This window comes from Condylura cristata, unplaced genomic scaffold (genome assembly GCF_000260355.1).
Source record: "Condylura cristata isolate star-nosed mole 26May11 unplaced genomic scaffold, ConCri1.0 scaffold00011, whole genome shotgun sequence".
NCBI lineage: Eukaryota > Metazoa > Chordata > Mammalia > Eulipotyphla > Talpidae > Condylura > Condylura cristata.
Genome location: NW_004567112.1, coordinates 41,021,144 through 41,037,309, shown reverse-complemented (window position 1 = coordinate 41,037,309; position 16,166 = coordinate 41,021,144). Strand labels below are relative to the sequence as shown.

At 32.9% G+C, this 16,166-nt stretch overlaps 2 protein-coding genes across 3 annotated transcripts in view; one reads left to right on the top strand and one right to left on the bottom strand.

Moving 5' to 3' along the window:
* LRRTM3 (leucine rich repeat transmembrane neuronal 3) overlaps positions 1 to 13,707 on the top strand; it is a 157,434-nt gene extending 143,727 nt beyond the window's left edge. Inside the window, exons 3-4 of one of the 2 annotated variants that reach the window (XR_001145363.1) lie at positions 6,779 to 7,336; positions 13,667 to 13,707. Coding sequence is in view for 1 of the 2 variants with exons in the window: in XM_004680852.2 (XP_004680909.1) it covers positions 6,779 to 6,988 (210 nt within the window). In the remaining variant the exon portion in view is untranslated. Of the gene's footprint in view, positions 1 to 6,778; positions 8,935 to 13,666 lie in introns of those variants that run through there. The other variant, XM_004680852.2, reaches the window with a different exon arrangement.
* The window catches only part of CTNNA3 (catenin (cadherin-associated protein), alpha 3), a 1,271,003-nt gene that overhangs the window by 910,946 nt on the left and 343,891 nt on the right, over positions 1 to 16,166 (bottom strand). The window lies entirely within an intron of this gene.

Genomic DNA, 16,166 nt, shown 5'->3' with positions numbered 1-16,166 from the left:
AACCCTTGTGCCACAGGGAGACCTAGTTTTGCTGTTTTTCAAGCAAAATGCATCATGACTTTTTGACAACCCAATAGTTTCTGCCTTAATATGCTATATTGTGATCTTATAAGTTGTTATTTTGAATGGAAAATTAGTACCTACACAATTTCCAAAATTGAATATTAAGATGCAGACTGCATTAAAAAATGTTAAAGTTTATTTAATATTTTCAAGGCATTTTTTAAGTTTAAAGGTAACAGCACATAAATTCAGGTTCTTAATTACTTCTTGAGAATGTTTCTTTAAATAAATTACTAGTAGAATCAAGATAATTAAGAATTAATGATCCAATAGTCTGTTGTACTCACACAAACTAACCATTAGAAAGCTAAAGAGTTCCAAGAGATAGATTGCTCTTCAAACAAATCAGTTTCCAAGTAAGTAAAATATATTATCTCTAGGCATCAGTCTATAAATGTAAATACTGAATCACTGCTCATCAATAGTGAAAGAACATTATTTTCAAACAAGAAAAATGACTAGTTTATGCCCCACATGAATGAGTACTATATTTGTTAGAATCAGTCAATCAGAGTACAGTGTATATATATATATATATATATGTTTTATACACATCTGTATCCCAAAGTGCATGTAAGATTCATGTCCCAGTTTCAAAAGATTGATCAAACACACATACATACACCACACACATACATATACAAGAACAAACTACAAAAATATATGGACTGGGCTTTGCCTGACTAATAACTGTCTCAATCACATGTATGTCTATACAGTGTCTTACATGACATAAAAATATATTGTGTATATACACATTGGCTAATGTACACATATACATCATATATATATATATACACACACACACATATATATATATATTTTCTGATCACCCATAGGTCTGGAAAACTGATTTCAACAAAAATGACATATAAACAAAGGAATTTTCCATGGTTGGTTTGATATACATAAGAATCAATTTCCTATGGCATATTTCAGGTCACAAAAACACCATTAAACTTCTAATTATAGACTCAAAACACCTTCACCATAATAAACGATTTGCTGTATCCATTCATTCATTCCTTTTCCAATTCACTTCTTCCAGTTCTAGATCTCAGGTGACAGAGCCTAGCCTGGCAGCCCAGGAACAAGGAAGAAACCAACTCTGTACAGGATACTGTTCTATCACTGGCACAGTAACACACACACACAGTTACTCAATCATGCAGAAACTATTTGGACACATCAGTTTACTTAATGTACACATCTTTGCCATGTGGCAGAAACCCAAGTACCTGGAGAAGGCACATGCAGAAAGGGAAATATGCAAAATCTTTACATGTACAGGAACCCCTCCAATGTATGGATTTTATTCATAAACAATATAATAAAATGCTATCAAACAAAATGGCATTATTCAGGGATCGGCTCTATATGTATGAGTGTATTGTATATACACCACACATTCTTTCACACACACTAAATGTCTGTCATCTCACTTCACCCATCACCATCCTTTTCTCTCTTGAATTAGCTATCTCCTTAGTTTGATCTTGACAAGGAACAGAAATTATGTCTTTTTTTTAATGTTTCTCCATTTGTTAAATCCTGCTGTCCCCCAGCACAGAAAGAAATCAAAATAAGTATCATTTGATATGAAACATAATAACTGTTTGCATGTGTTGTTAAAAAGAAAAGTTAATATCATGGAATTGAAATGATTTTAACTAATTTCCAAGTCAATAAAGAAACTTAGCTTATATGTCTCCATAAGCAATTTATGCATGTTTGTATCCTAGAGTATATATATATATATATATAAGCTGTTGGGTCGGGAATGTGCCAAGTGTACCCCTGGGATACCCTAAAGGATCAGTCAGAGGGTAGATTTGCAAGGCAAGTTCTCAGTTATACAACAAGCAGCAATCATGCCCTGTCTAGAAGTAATGAACAGCATGACTAATACATGACGAGAGGAGGTACATGTACATGGTGGTGCAGGTGAGACAAAAGGCCCTCATTTTTTATGGAGTGGAGAGGGCCTGTCCAGATACACAGGGTGGACTTCCTGTGCAGGTACTTGATATAATTTCTGAGCTACTTCCAGACCACCTCAGACCACACTCACACCACCAGTCAATAGCTACATAGGTGAGCCTGCCTACTTCCTGATATGGGTCATTGTCTTAGGGAAGCCATGCAGGAGGGTTCCTTTCAAATCCTACAGCACAGTGGCGTTTCCGTAATGTAGTGATTATCACGTTCGCCTCACAAATCCTATAGCACGGGCGCATAGAGTGCCCACAGTTAAATATCTTTCTTCCCCTTTCCAGAATGTTCTTCAGATTAGATTATTTTCCTTACCCATTGTATTGGCCAAAATGACTTTAATAAGAAGCAGCTCAGATTTGGAGCTGTCATCATCTACCCAGATCATGAATCCCTGATAAACTGTATGTATGCTTGTTTGTTCCTGAGAACCCAATGAGCAATGCAGTGCTATTAAGCTATGGATTAGCATAGGAAATCATAGGGTTCACTCTTTTGGAAATAAGATCCAGATTGGGAAATGGTATGCAAACAGTATCAGACACATTATATTTTGTTTAGCTCTCTAGCCTCCAAAGCCTGCATAAGTTAGATAAGTGATAAATAGGCAGCTAAGTGGTATTATTTTAGACTAATTACTTAAACTGTAATTTTTGTTTTCTCAACTGCAAAGTGAAAACAATTATATTTACCTTCAACAGCCTTGGAGATTTACATGAGACCACTGTGTCCAGCATGGTAACTAACTGATAATTGTTCAGTGAATGATAGTTTTGATAATGAGGAAAGTATTAAACTCATGTTCAAGAATATGTGAACCAGGAGATGGAGCAAATGCCCGCAGTTGTTCACATGACTGGGCAGAGAGACAACTACAGAATTCCTAAAGATTCTTAATTGAGAATTTTAAAGACAGTGGTGTGATATGTACACACATACATGTATGCGCATATGAAAAATATATAAGGAAACTAATTTCCAAGGAACTATAACTTCTACTGTTTTCCAAAGGCAAAGCAATGCTTCAGATATGACCAAAAAGAAACCCAAAGAAGCATTTACTGTTTTCTACATTTCTTACTTTAAGTTAAATAAAAATGTAGTTAATCTTCTTCAGAAATATACTCACAATGTCTAGTTTTATTTGCAACTCTACTGGATAGCAGGACCAGACATACAATTATTCAATCAAGCAAGATAATGACATTTTGAGACAAGAGAATGGTAACATAAATGAAGAAGCAGGTACATGGGAAAGATAAATATCACTGATATCAAAATGTAACTGGCAAATAATGGAACATATGGAAGAACAGAGAAGAGTCAAAGTAGATTGGTGAAGCTGACTTAACTGATGTGTTCCCTACAATAAAATCAAGACCACAGGAAAAAAGAGTAGGTTTGGATCCAGAGATGCTGAGCTCAGTATGGGACAAATTTAGAGAAAGATTAAAGCAATATTACTAATTGTATAAATATTGTAACATTTATTCCTTAGTTATATGTTACTAGGTAGAGATAACTTGCAAAAGTAAAATAATAAGTCTCTGGAATGGATATATTTGGACTTTTAGTGGTAAACCTAATGTATGCAGATGTTGATTCATAATTTCCACATCTGAAAGCCATTTAAAGTTATAGGGTCCAACATTTAAAATTCAAGGGTATGTCAGTGAAAAACACTAATAGAAAAAACATAATAAGACTCTTAACTACAAATTAAATTGAAGAAAAATATGCCTTGATAATGATAGAAGCTATATCTCAAAAATTAATTCTTTTGTCAATCACGTCAGTCTGATTCTTTCACAATGGTTACAAAAAGTTAGATAACATTTGGTCTTATAAGAATGGAGGATTGCCCTTATAAAATGTGGTACAGGAAAAAAAAGTATGTGGTACAGCATGGGCAATCTGCTCAAAAATAATCAGTAGAAATATTTGCAATTAAAATCTATTCAGAAATAATGACAATTTCTGTGCTTTACAATGGCAAGAGGGAAAACAGTCTTTATACCCTCCTTTTAAAAATGGATTTTCATCTTTTTTGAGGATTGGAGCTGTCCAACAGAAGAGCTCTTAAAATGATTTGGAACCAACTGATTAGGATATGAGTAGTGTATATGCATGTTCATATATAGAACATATTTGTGTAAAGATAATGGAGATATTATTTATAAAGTCAACATAAAGTTAAAAAAATGACCATTTATACTTAGTCACAAATTGAGAATGAAAGTTATTGTTTCTTTTCAAAAGCAAAAATGCAAATATCACTTATGAATAGGAAAAAGGCAATTAAGAAGTTACTTTTATTCATCTAACTTTTTAAATTTTTCATATATGAAAGAAACATCCCTCAAATTCAGTCAAGCACTGGAAAGTTGTTGCCTAGGCCAATATCACTGATGTTCACTTCTACTATGGATATATATCATTCTTTTATGCTCTTTATATTAGGATGTCATCAACTTTAAGACTCATCATCAATTGCAAGGGAAAGTACACATTACACATCCTCACTGAAAAAGTATAAGCACTGTCTTAAAATAAGATATATCCAAAACCTCTCTAAAGAATTTTTAATAAATAACAAGAGTTATCTACTTAATTGATATGATTCAAATTAGAAACTTCACTCTGGGTACCAGCAGCCTTTATATACCTCATCAAGCAGAAAAGTGTGTGTACAAACACACACATACATAGAATAGACGAATCACAATTTATTATAGTTCATAAATTGTGACCAGAGATATTATAAATTATTCACAGTAGAGTTAATTCCAAGTAAGCTATGAAGTTTTTAATGATAAATAACAAGAATAAATAAAATCCTACAGATATATGACTCATAGTTTGGATTTCCCAGACAGTAATGTAAAACTCCTGGACATAGTAATAGTTCTATTTTCATTCTATCCTATAAGTCAAATCTATTCATGCTGCACAATTACTTTAGGAAAGTTATATAACTTATTACATCTGTAACAAAAGGTCTTCCTATTTTAAATGAGCACTAATAGCTGCATGCCTTCCAATGAAAAAAATCCACATACATAGGAAGAGTTACTCAGGATCTTAATATAAGAAACTGGGTTATACTTATTTCTCTAAGGTGTAAGCCCTATAAATTTGATACACTGAAATATTAACATTTAAAATAATAATAATAATCTTCAAAGGATTGAGTACTTCTATTGAGTAAGAAATATCTGTTCAACCAATTTAGGAAACAACAAATATAGATAGAATTGTACGGCTAGAATGAGAAAAGGCAAAGGAGGGAATACCCATGGAGAAAAGCAATAAAGAAAGTAAAGGAGTTGATAAAATAATAAAACTGAGACATTCTATTGATTTTAGTTTGAGATTTTAATATCAGCTGAGGATCATGTACTCAATTTAATTTCATGCACTCAAACAGAATATATTTTATCCACTCACTAAAGAGGATTGGCAGAAGTTTTTATCCAAGGAAATTTTATAAATGAATTAGTAATTAGGAAAATTTAAAAAATGAATTAATATTTAGGCTCTCCCTGGGGGTGCAACAGCTTAAAGCACAGCTCTATGAAGCTAAAGCCACTTCAGCATGAGTTTGATCCTGCCCCCGAAGGTGACCCATATGGTGTGGCAGACCTCTCCGGACCCACCCACTGCTCCCCTCGGCAGTGTTCTTGGTCATTTGGCCTGTTGTGCTCCCACTCTATCTCTGGTGAATACTTTCACTGCCCCCTATACCTCTGGCCTGTACCCCAGTTCTGTATGCATAAATAAATCTTAAAAAAATATGACTCACCAATTAAGATATTAAACAAATATCAGAGTTGAAGTTTCCTCAATCATCTACTTTGTAGAACAAGTTGTAATCTTATTTTAAAAAAATGGGAATAATCTCTACGCTTCGACATTTCAGGCTTTGCTTTTGTCTCTAACATGTTTCAGGTCTACTCCTAAAGGTCACTCTACTCTTGCTTTGTTCTTCAGCTCTTTTGGTCTTGCATAATTTCACTAAGCCACAATTAGCAAAGGAGTCCCTTCCACATATATGTCAGTGGTTCCTTCAAACTTCCTTAGGGCTATAGATTTTTCCTAGGAGTTCTAGAGTCCTAATTTTTAGATATACAAAATAGGCTACAGACAATAATGTTGCAAATGATTCTTATGGTGAAATAAACATTAAGAAGTTATTAGGTAAAAAGAGTCAAAATGACTCACCTAGGCAATTATTTTCAACAGCACCAGTATCATATACAAATGTGTAAGAAATGTACATTCCAGGCCCCACCTTGGACTTAATGAATGAGAAATGATGGGGTTGGGGGGCTAGCAGAAGTTAGAGCTGAAGAAGGGGAGGTGAATTTCATGCAAGATCAAATTTAAGAACCATTCTTCTATTGTACTCCAATTTTATACAGGACCAAGTAATAGTTTTACTAGTTCTAAAACCGCAATTTCAACACAGTGAAGGAAAAGCATTTTCCAAAATAAACTAGCATTTTCAGAACCTAAGGATTGAGCTGCTTCTTTTCAGGCTGTAAAATTGTTGCTTCATGCTTACTAGTATGAGAATGAAGGGCATCAGAACAATGACAGAAACACAGGAGTGACTGACGCGAAGGTAGAGCTTATTCAGTTCAGCACTGAGCAGTAACCAAATCTTGCCTAAAAGATGAATGTATGTCTATAACTGACTTTTCTCATGTCATTTTTTTCCCAGATACCTTTATCAATGAATGTGTCGACCTTTCTGGCATACGACCAGCCCACAATAAGTTACTGTGGGGTGCATCATGAACTCCTCTCTCATAAATCCTTTGACACGAATGCACAGGAAGATACGATGGAAACACATCTAGAGACTGAGCTGGACCTGAGCACAATCACAACAGCTGGCCGAATCAGTGACCATAAACAGCAGCTGGCTTGACTGAGCTCAGTGGTAGCCCAGCGTGGCCACCACACTGTAATCTCAAGGACAAAATGAGGAAGATTTGTTCATTGTGGACTCTCAAAGCAAAGCAAAACAAATCCCCTGTTTAAATAAACAAAAATCCAAGATTTGATTCATGAAATAAAGAAGACATGAATTGTTTTAAGTCTACACTTTGTAATTAGCTAAGTTGTGCAGTATTTTTTGACTTAAACAGAGTATGACCCTGGAAAAGGAAAAAGAAATCTTTTTTTTCAAAACTCAAACTCATCCTACCTACCTGTAAAAACTGTACAGAGCTAATGTATTTTTCATATTGTAAAGTTTCAATTATAGGAACAACCGGTATGTACAGTACCATATTTAATTACATTTTACTTTACAAACTTTACACATTTCAGTTTCTAAAATTTTAAATTAACAAAATGATTTCTTGTGTTCTTCAGTTATTCAGTTTTGTAGGGACTGTTTTGTTACTGCTTTTGTGCCCAGAAACCTTGACTCTAAAATTCTGTGCTGTGCAAAACATGCACGATTTTTATCATGCTTACTGCGTAGAATTTTATCTACTTGTTCCAGAAATAATACATTAACCAAAAAGGGTTTAATTGTTGAGACTTGTAAGAAGTTCTTCAATTACATAGACAGGTTTTTTCTTATAAATGAAAAAAAAAAATCAAAGATTTTTTTTTAACACTTCTCAGACTTAACTGTTGCCTTGAATTACAGCCTAGTTTCTAAGCAGTGAAATGTAATGATAAAGAGGGATGTTTTAACAACATATTTCTGAATGAATGACTCATTATTTCATTCTTTTGAGTAACTCATTGTTAAGGGTTGGAGGAAGCATGGACAAAGCATCACTAGAAACAAAGGCAGTAACCACAGCAACAGACTTTAATACACTTAAAAGGTACAGCTGCCAGTGACAAAGAAAAACTTTTGTTACATCTCATTATTTTCAGGCCAAGGTGGGAGGATAGAGCATTCTAACTGTACAGTAGCAATTTTTCTCCTAATTAACCCAAAGCGGTTTACCTAAAAATAACTATCAGTCAGTGCAAAATGTACCTGGTTATACAGACAAAGTCTCACGTAGAACTGTGAGACTATATTTTGGGACGATCTCAAAGGAAATATCTAAAAATTTTCGCTTTGTGTGCTACATTAATTTTGGCTCCTGGGGGAGAACTTGAAATATCTACAGCTCATTCAATATAAATATGAGCGATGGTGATGAGATTTATCACTCAAGTAGATTGCAAACATCTTCATTTGTTTAATTTTTCCATCCATAATATGATTTGCCTCCAAATTATCCAAAAAAAATAAAAATTACCCAGAATACTTCTGAAACCACCCCAGATCATATGTTATGTGAATGTATTCTAAAGTAAATTCAAATCAAATGATAAAAACCTGACATCTCAGAGGCTGAAGTAAATAACTTCTTGTTTGTTTGATCCAGGTTATTGTTTGAAAATATTGTTATCAGCGGTATTCACACAATCTTTTGTGTGTTTTTTAATATAAACCTATGTTTCAATTTCTGTTGCACCAGCAGTACTTTTTATGTTGTTATTTAATATTCCTGCCGTTATGAACACGTTGAAAATATGTCTATCTAATAGGCAACACAATGAAAAAAAGAATTTGTGAAAGCCAATGTCAAACTTCTAACTTTTCATTTTTCCAGAGAAATTATACTACAAAAAATCTATTTTTATGCAGACATTACTATGGCAGATTTAAGAGCAATTTCAAGAAGAATGAACATTAAAAATGTAGACCATATTTTTATTCAAAATATACAAAGGAAGAAAAACACGCAAAATTTTGGTGGGCACAAACTATTGCTGATTTAAATTAAGCTAAATGTCACAGTACTTATATTAGCTATTTAGCATCCCAGATTTTGTAACATTTTGCATAAATTATTTACTATGACAATTTTTTTCAATTTAAGTTTAATTTTAATATTTTTCTAATTTCTTTGTAATGTATTATCAGTATCCTTAATCCTCTACTATTTTGCTTAGCACCATTAGCAAATTATAGAGGGTTAATTATAAATCTATTATTTGTGGGCCTGAAATGAGTCGACACATTTTACATATTATGTAAGCCAAAATTTTATTTGTAAGTCTTCTCATTAGAATTTGTCCTTGCAAAGATTCAAACATCTTTTAATTTGTACAAATAAGCACTTTTATACCTAGTTCCAGATATTTTCAAATTGATAAATGACTTAGAAATTTTCAGGCTCCAGGGACGCTCACAAGTACATGCCCTTGATTTCCTGAAGCAAGTCACTTTTTTTCTTAACCATTTTAAGTTCATCTAAAGTGAACAACTATAAATAGATGCACAGTCACCATGGAACCGCAGCTCTATGCAACTTGAGAACTTACTACAGTAAAAGCCAAAAAGACTATGAATTTTAAGATTTCTCATATTTGAAATTAAACCCAAAGGATCTTGAATAAGAAAAAAAAGATGATGCTGGTTATTGGTTTGCTTAATTTGATTCTGCCATGTCCAGGGAAGGAGGGAGGTGGGTAGGGAGTGAAAACCTGCTAGAGATAATTGTTCCTGAGTTTTGAATCACACATTTACAATCTATATATCTGTGTCAACAATCCTTATTTCTAACCTATCTTTTTTCAGCATCTATAACTTCCCACTCCTTCTTTCTAACCACCCAACCCCTATATCTCCCTTTCTGTCTATTCCTCAACTATTTATACAACTGAAATGTTTGTATTTGAAGTTGAAAAGTACAGAATTTAACCCAGTGTGGTTAAAATAACAGCAGCTGCTGCAACAAAATAAAGTTATGCAGTGTTTTGAGATTGACAAATCACATTTTACATAAATTATTTTATCTTTCATAACCACCTGATGAAGACACAACCTCAAAGAAGTTAGGACCCACCTAAAAACACAAGACTAATAACTGGTCAAGTTGAATCAGTCTCAAAATTCAGGCACTGATAGACATCCCAGCACACTAAAATATTTATCTCATTGGAACCTGAGAATGACCAGAGATAGTGAAAATTATTTAAAAAATAAATAAATGGGTGCTGTATTATTTAGTAACTTCTAATTTATCTCAGCCCCTCTATCTGCATAATATGTATATTAAAGTAACTCTTTCTGAGTACTATTCTGGACTCCCACATTAAACTCCTTGCTCAAAAAATTGATAGCAAGCCTTGTACTTTACAGCGAATCAGATCATTTGTAAAAGTGCAAAACAACTGCACCCAAGAAGAGTCTGAATGAAGTGCAAGGTGCAGATATAAAATCCAGACACACAAGGAAAGAAACCAAAAATCACCAAAATCAAAAGTGTATGGTTAGTTACAACATCCATCTACGTGTGCACAGCACATATGCAACTGAATACATGTTCATAGCTAATTTAAAGAAGGAGCTTGTAATTTTTTTTTATTTTTATATGTTTTAACAAGGATATTTCTTATACCATCAATTCTTATAATTGTCATAATAGAGAATAATTTTCTCTATTCTCCTCATAAAGATAAAATACAATTTATCCAAACTAATACATAGATGCTAAAACAATCAGTAATGGGCAAATATTTTACTGACCAGTTCCTTGCCACCTTTATCCTTATTCCCTTGTGAGTGTTCAAGAAAACTATAAAATTATACAGGTTTTATAACGTAAATTATAATTACATAAGAAATGAAAATTAATTAATGTAAATTATAAGCTCACATTACAAAATACATAAGAAATGGAAATTTACCCAAATCTAACCTTAAAGAGAAATGGCATAATCCTGACTTGAAATCAGATGAATCTGACATCACAGAACAATTAGAAATAATAATAATATTCTGCAAAATTATAGTCTAAAATAAAACCATTGTCTAAAATATGTATTTTCATTTGTTCCTGACTGAAAGACATCACCTGTCAAGCCAAACATTCAAATAACTAAAGAAACTGAAAGCATAAGAATATAAGCTTCTAGTAAACTGGAAGAAAGAAAATAGCTGTGATGGGTCCGTAGCAGCACAAAGAAAGGAGAGGTGATTTGGCCTCAGGAAGAAGGTGAGAAACCTCTAAAGGAGTATCTTGCAAAGGTATAGTTCTCAACAGTGTATCACTCTGGGAAACAGTGTAACAACTTCTTAAGGCATAAAATGTGTAAAATCCCAAGGTCCAGCTGGGATGGTTATGCAGTAAGAATCCTATAAACTGGTTTTTCTGTAAGAGGTACAGAGGACGGGTGACCCTGGATTAATGCTTTCATAACTTTGACATACCTGCCATACCTGCAAGGGTAAATCAGACTGACAATTAGCAATTGTGTTTTTATTTTATTATCATATGAAATTGTAAAGAAATATCTAAACATTGAAGTGTTAAATGATTATGTTAAATGTATCTTCGATTTGCATTGTAATTTTATTATGAGATAAGAAGCTGCTTATATTGAGCATTTTTCAGTTAGTGTAAAATCCAGGTTTAAATGAAGATACAGTTGATTACTTGCCTTTCTGTTAAGGGCAGTGATCTTAAAGCAATAGAGGGTTTCAACCATCTAGGTTTGAGAGAACTCAAGTTTTTTTTTTTTTTTTTCCCCTCCTCTCTTCCAAACATTTATAGATTTTTATATGACATGTGTCTTGAAAAAACTAAGCGAAATTTAGTTGTTTTATAACCAAGTAATATTTCAAATGCAACAAGAAACCTTATATTACATGGTCCTTGAGGCAAATACTTGTTGTTTGCTAATAGGAAATATCCACAAATTTATCTTTTGTAAACTGACTTTCATCTACCTTATGGACTATAATATACACTTAAACTGTGTGGCTTTGAAGGTTCTATAATGTCACTTTGTCTCAGCTTATATGAAATGAAAAACTGACTAGATATTGAGTAGTTTATAAACACTGTGGGATAATTTTTTTCAATAAGATTTACTTACTGAATTCAATTTTCTGATTAAGCTAACATAAATGGGTAGACAGTTGATATTTATCTATTGGTTTAAACTTTTTTGCCATGTACCATATCCTCAGAGTTACTTCAGAGATCAAAATGACCCCAGATCCATTGGGTCCATGATAGATTTACTAAATCAGAATCTCTGATGCATGTTACGGCATTCAAAATAGTCTCCTATGAATTTACTTTTACCAAGTTATTTAATTGCTTTTTATTACCATCTAAAGTTATTAATTCATGTGCTTTCCTATTCCAATGTGAATATAGCTTGCTAAGCCTTTGTGACTTTTTCTGAACTGCATGAATGCACAACAAAGTACAAATCATATATAAAATGACTAGGTGATTTCCTGGCAGATTTTGCTCCTTCTTAGCTCCTTTAACAAAAACATCTAAACAATCTTAACTCAGCAGGATTACTAACTTACATGTTATTCGCTCCCATGAAATAAAACAATTGAAAAGTTGGACATGGTGATAGAGGGAAAAAAACAATCTGTGAGGATTGGGGTCTATGCTGTTCTCAACTCATTTTCACATCAACCTAGGAAATAGGTGCAACAACCATTTCAATGAAGAACAAACTGAGGGTAACAGTTACTGTGGCTCATCAGAAGAGTTGGGAAAGAGTTGGGGATTCAAATCCAACTCTACACCAGATTCTAAAAATATGCTTTTACCAACAAATAGCATATTTTCAAATGTGAGCAAAGACCACCCTTCAACTTAATTAGGTCCGTTTCAGTAGGGGGTATGGAGTCAGTATATGCAATTATGTTTTCTCGTTTTTTATACTATGTAGATTTGCTTTAATATTCCAAATCAGTAACGTAATAGAACACTGCCATTATTTTCTAAGTTTCATGTTTCCAAAAATGAATGTTACTAAAAGAAAAATACTTCAATAGATAAATACTCCCAAATAACAACATTGCATTTACATTTCCAAATTCCCCTGCTCATATTTTGAAGTTATGACAGGTAGATAGGGATTCTGGAAGCACATTACATGAAGTAGACACGGAGATGTTTGTAGCAATGTAGACCTTGTCCTGTTACTCAGAAAGCAATATATAATCTAAAGGAAAATCAACAATTTTCTTTGTGAAGGCAATGCAAATATTCTTATCACTATGTGCAGACTGCCAATATATTTTTTACTTTTAACCTCAAAATTCAAGTGAATCTTCTTCATTCATATCTATTAAAAAATGATTCATAGCTTTTTAATTTCACTCATAAATAGAGGAACCTTTTATTAAAATTCTGGGTTACAAATACTAAGTAGTATTATAGGAAAATTATCATTGTAATGAGAATGGGAAGAGCACAAGGAACTATGGTGATGGTACATGGATGAAGTGGTGGTGGGAAGTCCATGGGGATTACAACTGAGATGAAAAAAAAATGTACAAAATGAAGAATAATGTAAAAAGTATATACAATAAAGAAATATATTAACATTTTACTCCAGCACACTAGAACATGTAGTATTCATGTAAGTCATAACTTTCTTTTATAATCTTTGTGGAATTCAAGAGACACTAAAACGCTCTCTGAAACCCTTCTACAATGACCACTTCTGTACCTGTGATTTTAAAATCTACATGAAAAATTTAGATGCATGAGTCTAAGAAAGAAAGAAGATTTTACATTCATTCTGATACTACTGTCTTAAAAAAAAGTTTATGTGAAATATCCAGAATAATTCTGATTTGGGACAACAATGATGCTCCGGATAACAGAGTTGAAGATGTGGCAAAACAAGAAGAAAATATACAAACTGAGAGGTAAGTGAAGAAAGTGTGAGTTAACTTAGCTGGCTAAATGTAAAGACATCGTATTCAGGTGACAGAGATGGATAAATCTGATGGTTAAATTATTGTTAAGAGATCAAAGCATATTGTTTTTATATACCCTAAAATCAGTTTTTAAAACTAACCATTATAACCTTCAGTGACATTTATGTCAGAAGTGTCATCAGTAAAATTCAATGTATTCACTTTGGGATACAAAAACAAACCTATAATAAATAGTAGAATTGATTCTACCAATAGATAATATTAATGAAAATTTAGGTTAGGATATTTAAGACTATCACTATTATTTCTCTAGAATAAAACTGAAGTTAGAATAAAATATTCAAAATGAATACCAAATGCTCTTTTCAAAAATAATTTTGAAAGCTCACAACTATACACACAAAGTTGCTGCTTCAACCACATGAATAATTACATTCATCACATAAACCAAGTTGCATTCAGATGTTGAGAAATGAGTTATATTTTAAATATATTCCATCTGTTCTTACTGTTTTATATCAATGATTTACTTTCTTTTAATTACAGATTCATAAAAGTAATGCCCAGTCTGCTGAAATATAGTGGAAGATTGAACAACTCTCATTCTGCTCTGTTATAAAGCAATTACAGAGTAGGTCCCCACTACAGTAAGGAACTGGAAATAATGCTTCTGAAAGTCTGTGACCTACACATTTATACTACTGATTATCAGTTGAGTCTCTTTATATTTAAGAAAATTACAATGTAGAAACCCATTTTTGTTCTACTCTCAATATATTCATAACAAAGAAGTCTAGAGAAAGGTATCAAGTATCTCTGAAATCTATGCTACCTGGAGAAAACTTGAGATCTTTGTGATGTCAACATTTTTTCATCTTTGGATTTGATGAAATATTTAGTTCTGTGTTTTGGATGTCTTTCAAAACCTCTTGAAAGTTTTTCTTGAGAAATTTCAATCTTGAGTTTCTTGAACCAGAATTTGATTTGAGACATGGCTATTTCATATTGTACCCCTGTCATTCTTCATCTATTTTATAAAATAGCAAAGCTGGGAGTAGTAATCCTTATTGACTGTCTTCTTGCCTTTGATTCCAGTTATGGGATAAAATGTGTAAGTCCAGTGTGTTATCTTTGCAGTACCATAAAAGAATTACAAAGAATCTATTAGATGAGAACTTTATGCTTTACACAACAGATATATAGGTTTGGGTTATTTATTTTAAACAAAAATCTAACAGATCTCAAGTAAGGCATGCCTACCTATTACTGGGGATATAAATATTATGCTTTATAATAAGGACATGTTTTATTGTCATAACTTTCAGTTTCTAAGGATGGATGTCAGACCACTGATTGTGAGTCAGACCACTGATTGTGATTTATAACAATTGTGCTTCCATGATATTTTCACAGAAGGAAATTCTAGTTGTTTCCAGAAAGATGACCCAATAACAAACTTTTAAGATAAAATGAAAATAACAATTATGAGTTATTAATTTTCTAAACATTTTAGATGTATTGATTCATTGATAGAATCTTCACTAATATCATTAATAGGATCATAATTACCCTATGAAGTAAGCAGTATTATTAATCCCTTAAAAAGAAAAGGAAAATGAAACTCAAGGTAATTATACAACATCCAGCTATTAAACTCTGGCCCAAGAATTCAAATCTGGATGACATATATACTGAAAAACTTAGCATCATGGACTACCCAATTTAAGTCTTCTTCATAAGCCCAAACTCTTGAATTTAAATGTTTGTTCATATGAACATCTATGTGCATTGCAGTACTATTTACAATAGTCAGGTTATAGAAACAACCCAAGTACCCCAAAATAGATGAGTCAACCAGGAAGAAATGGACTACCACTCAGCTATATAAGATATATAATCTTGAGACCTTCACTGGTGGCACAACAGGTTAAAGCACAGCACTATGAAGCTATTGCAGCCACTGCAGCACAAGTTTGATCCCCTGCCAAGGAGGTGACCCACATGTTGTAGCAGACCTATCCTGATCTGCCTGCTGCTCTCGTCAGCAGTGTATTCCAGTCAATCAGCCTGCTCTGCTCCCCACTGTGAATCTTCTCACTGCCCCTGCACCTCTGGCCTATTTAACAGTTCTGTATGCATAAATAAATAAATTATATATATATATATATATACACCCTTGACTTTGGAGATAACATGAATGGAAATGTTAAAAATTATGTTAATGAACAATGAGCAAAATAAATCAGAATAAAGGCAAATACCAGAGATGTCACTTATATTTGGGTAAATAAAGCGAAAGAACTATGCCTAGAAACCTAACTGTAGAACTGTAGCAATCAGATTAACAGAGATGGAGGAGAAGAGAGAAACAAGTGGAAAGTGG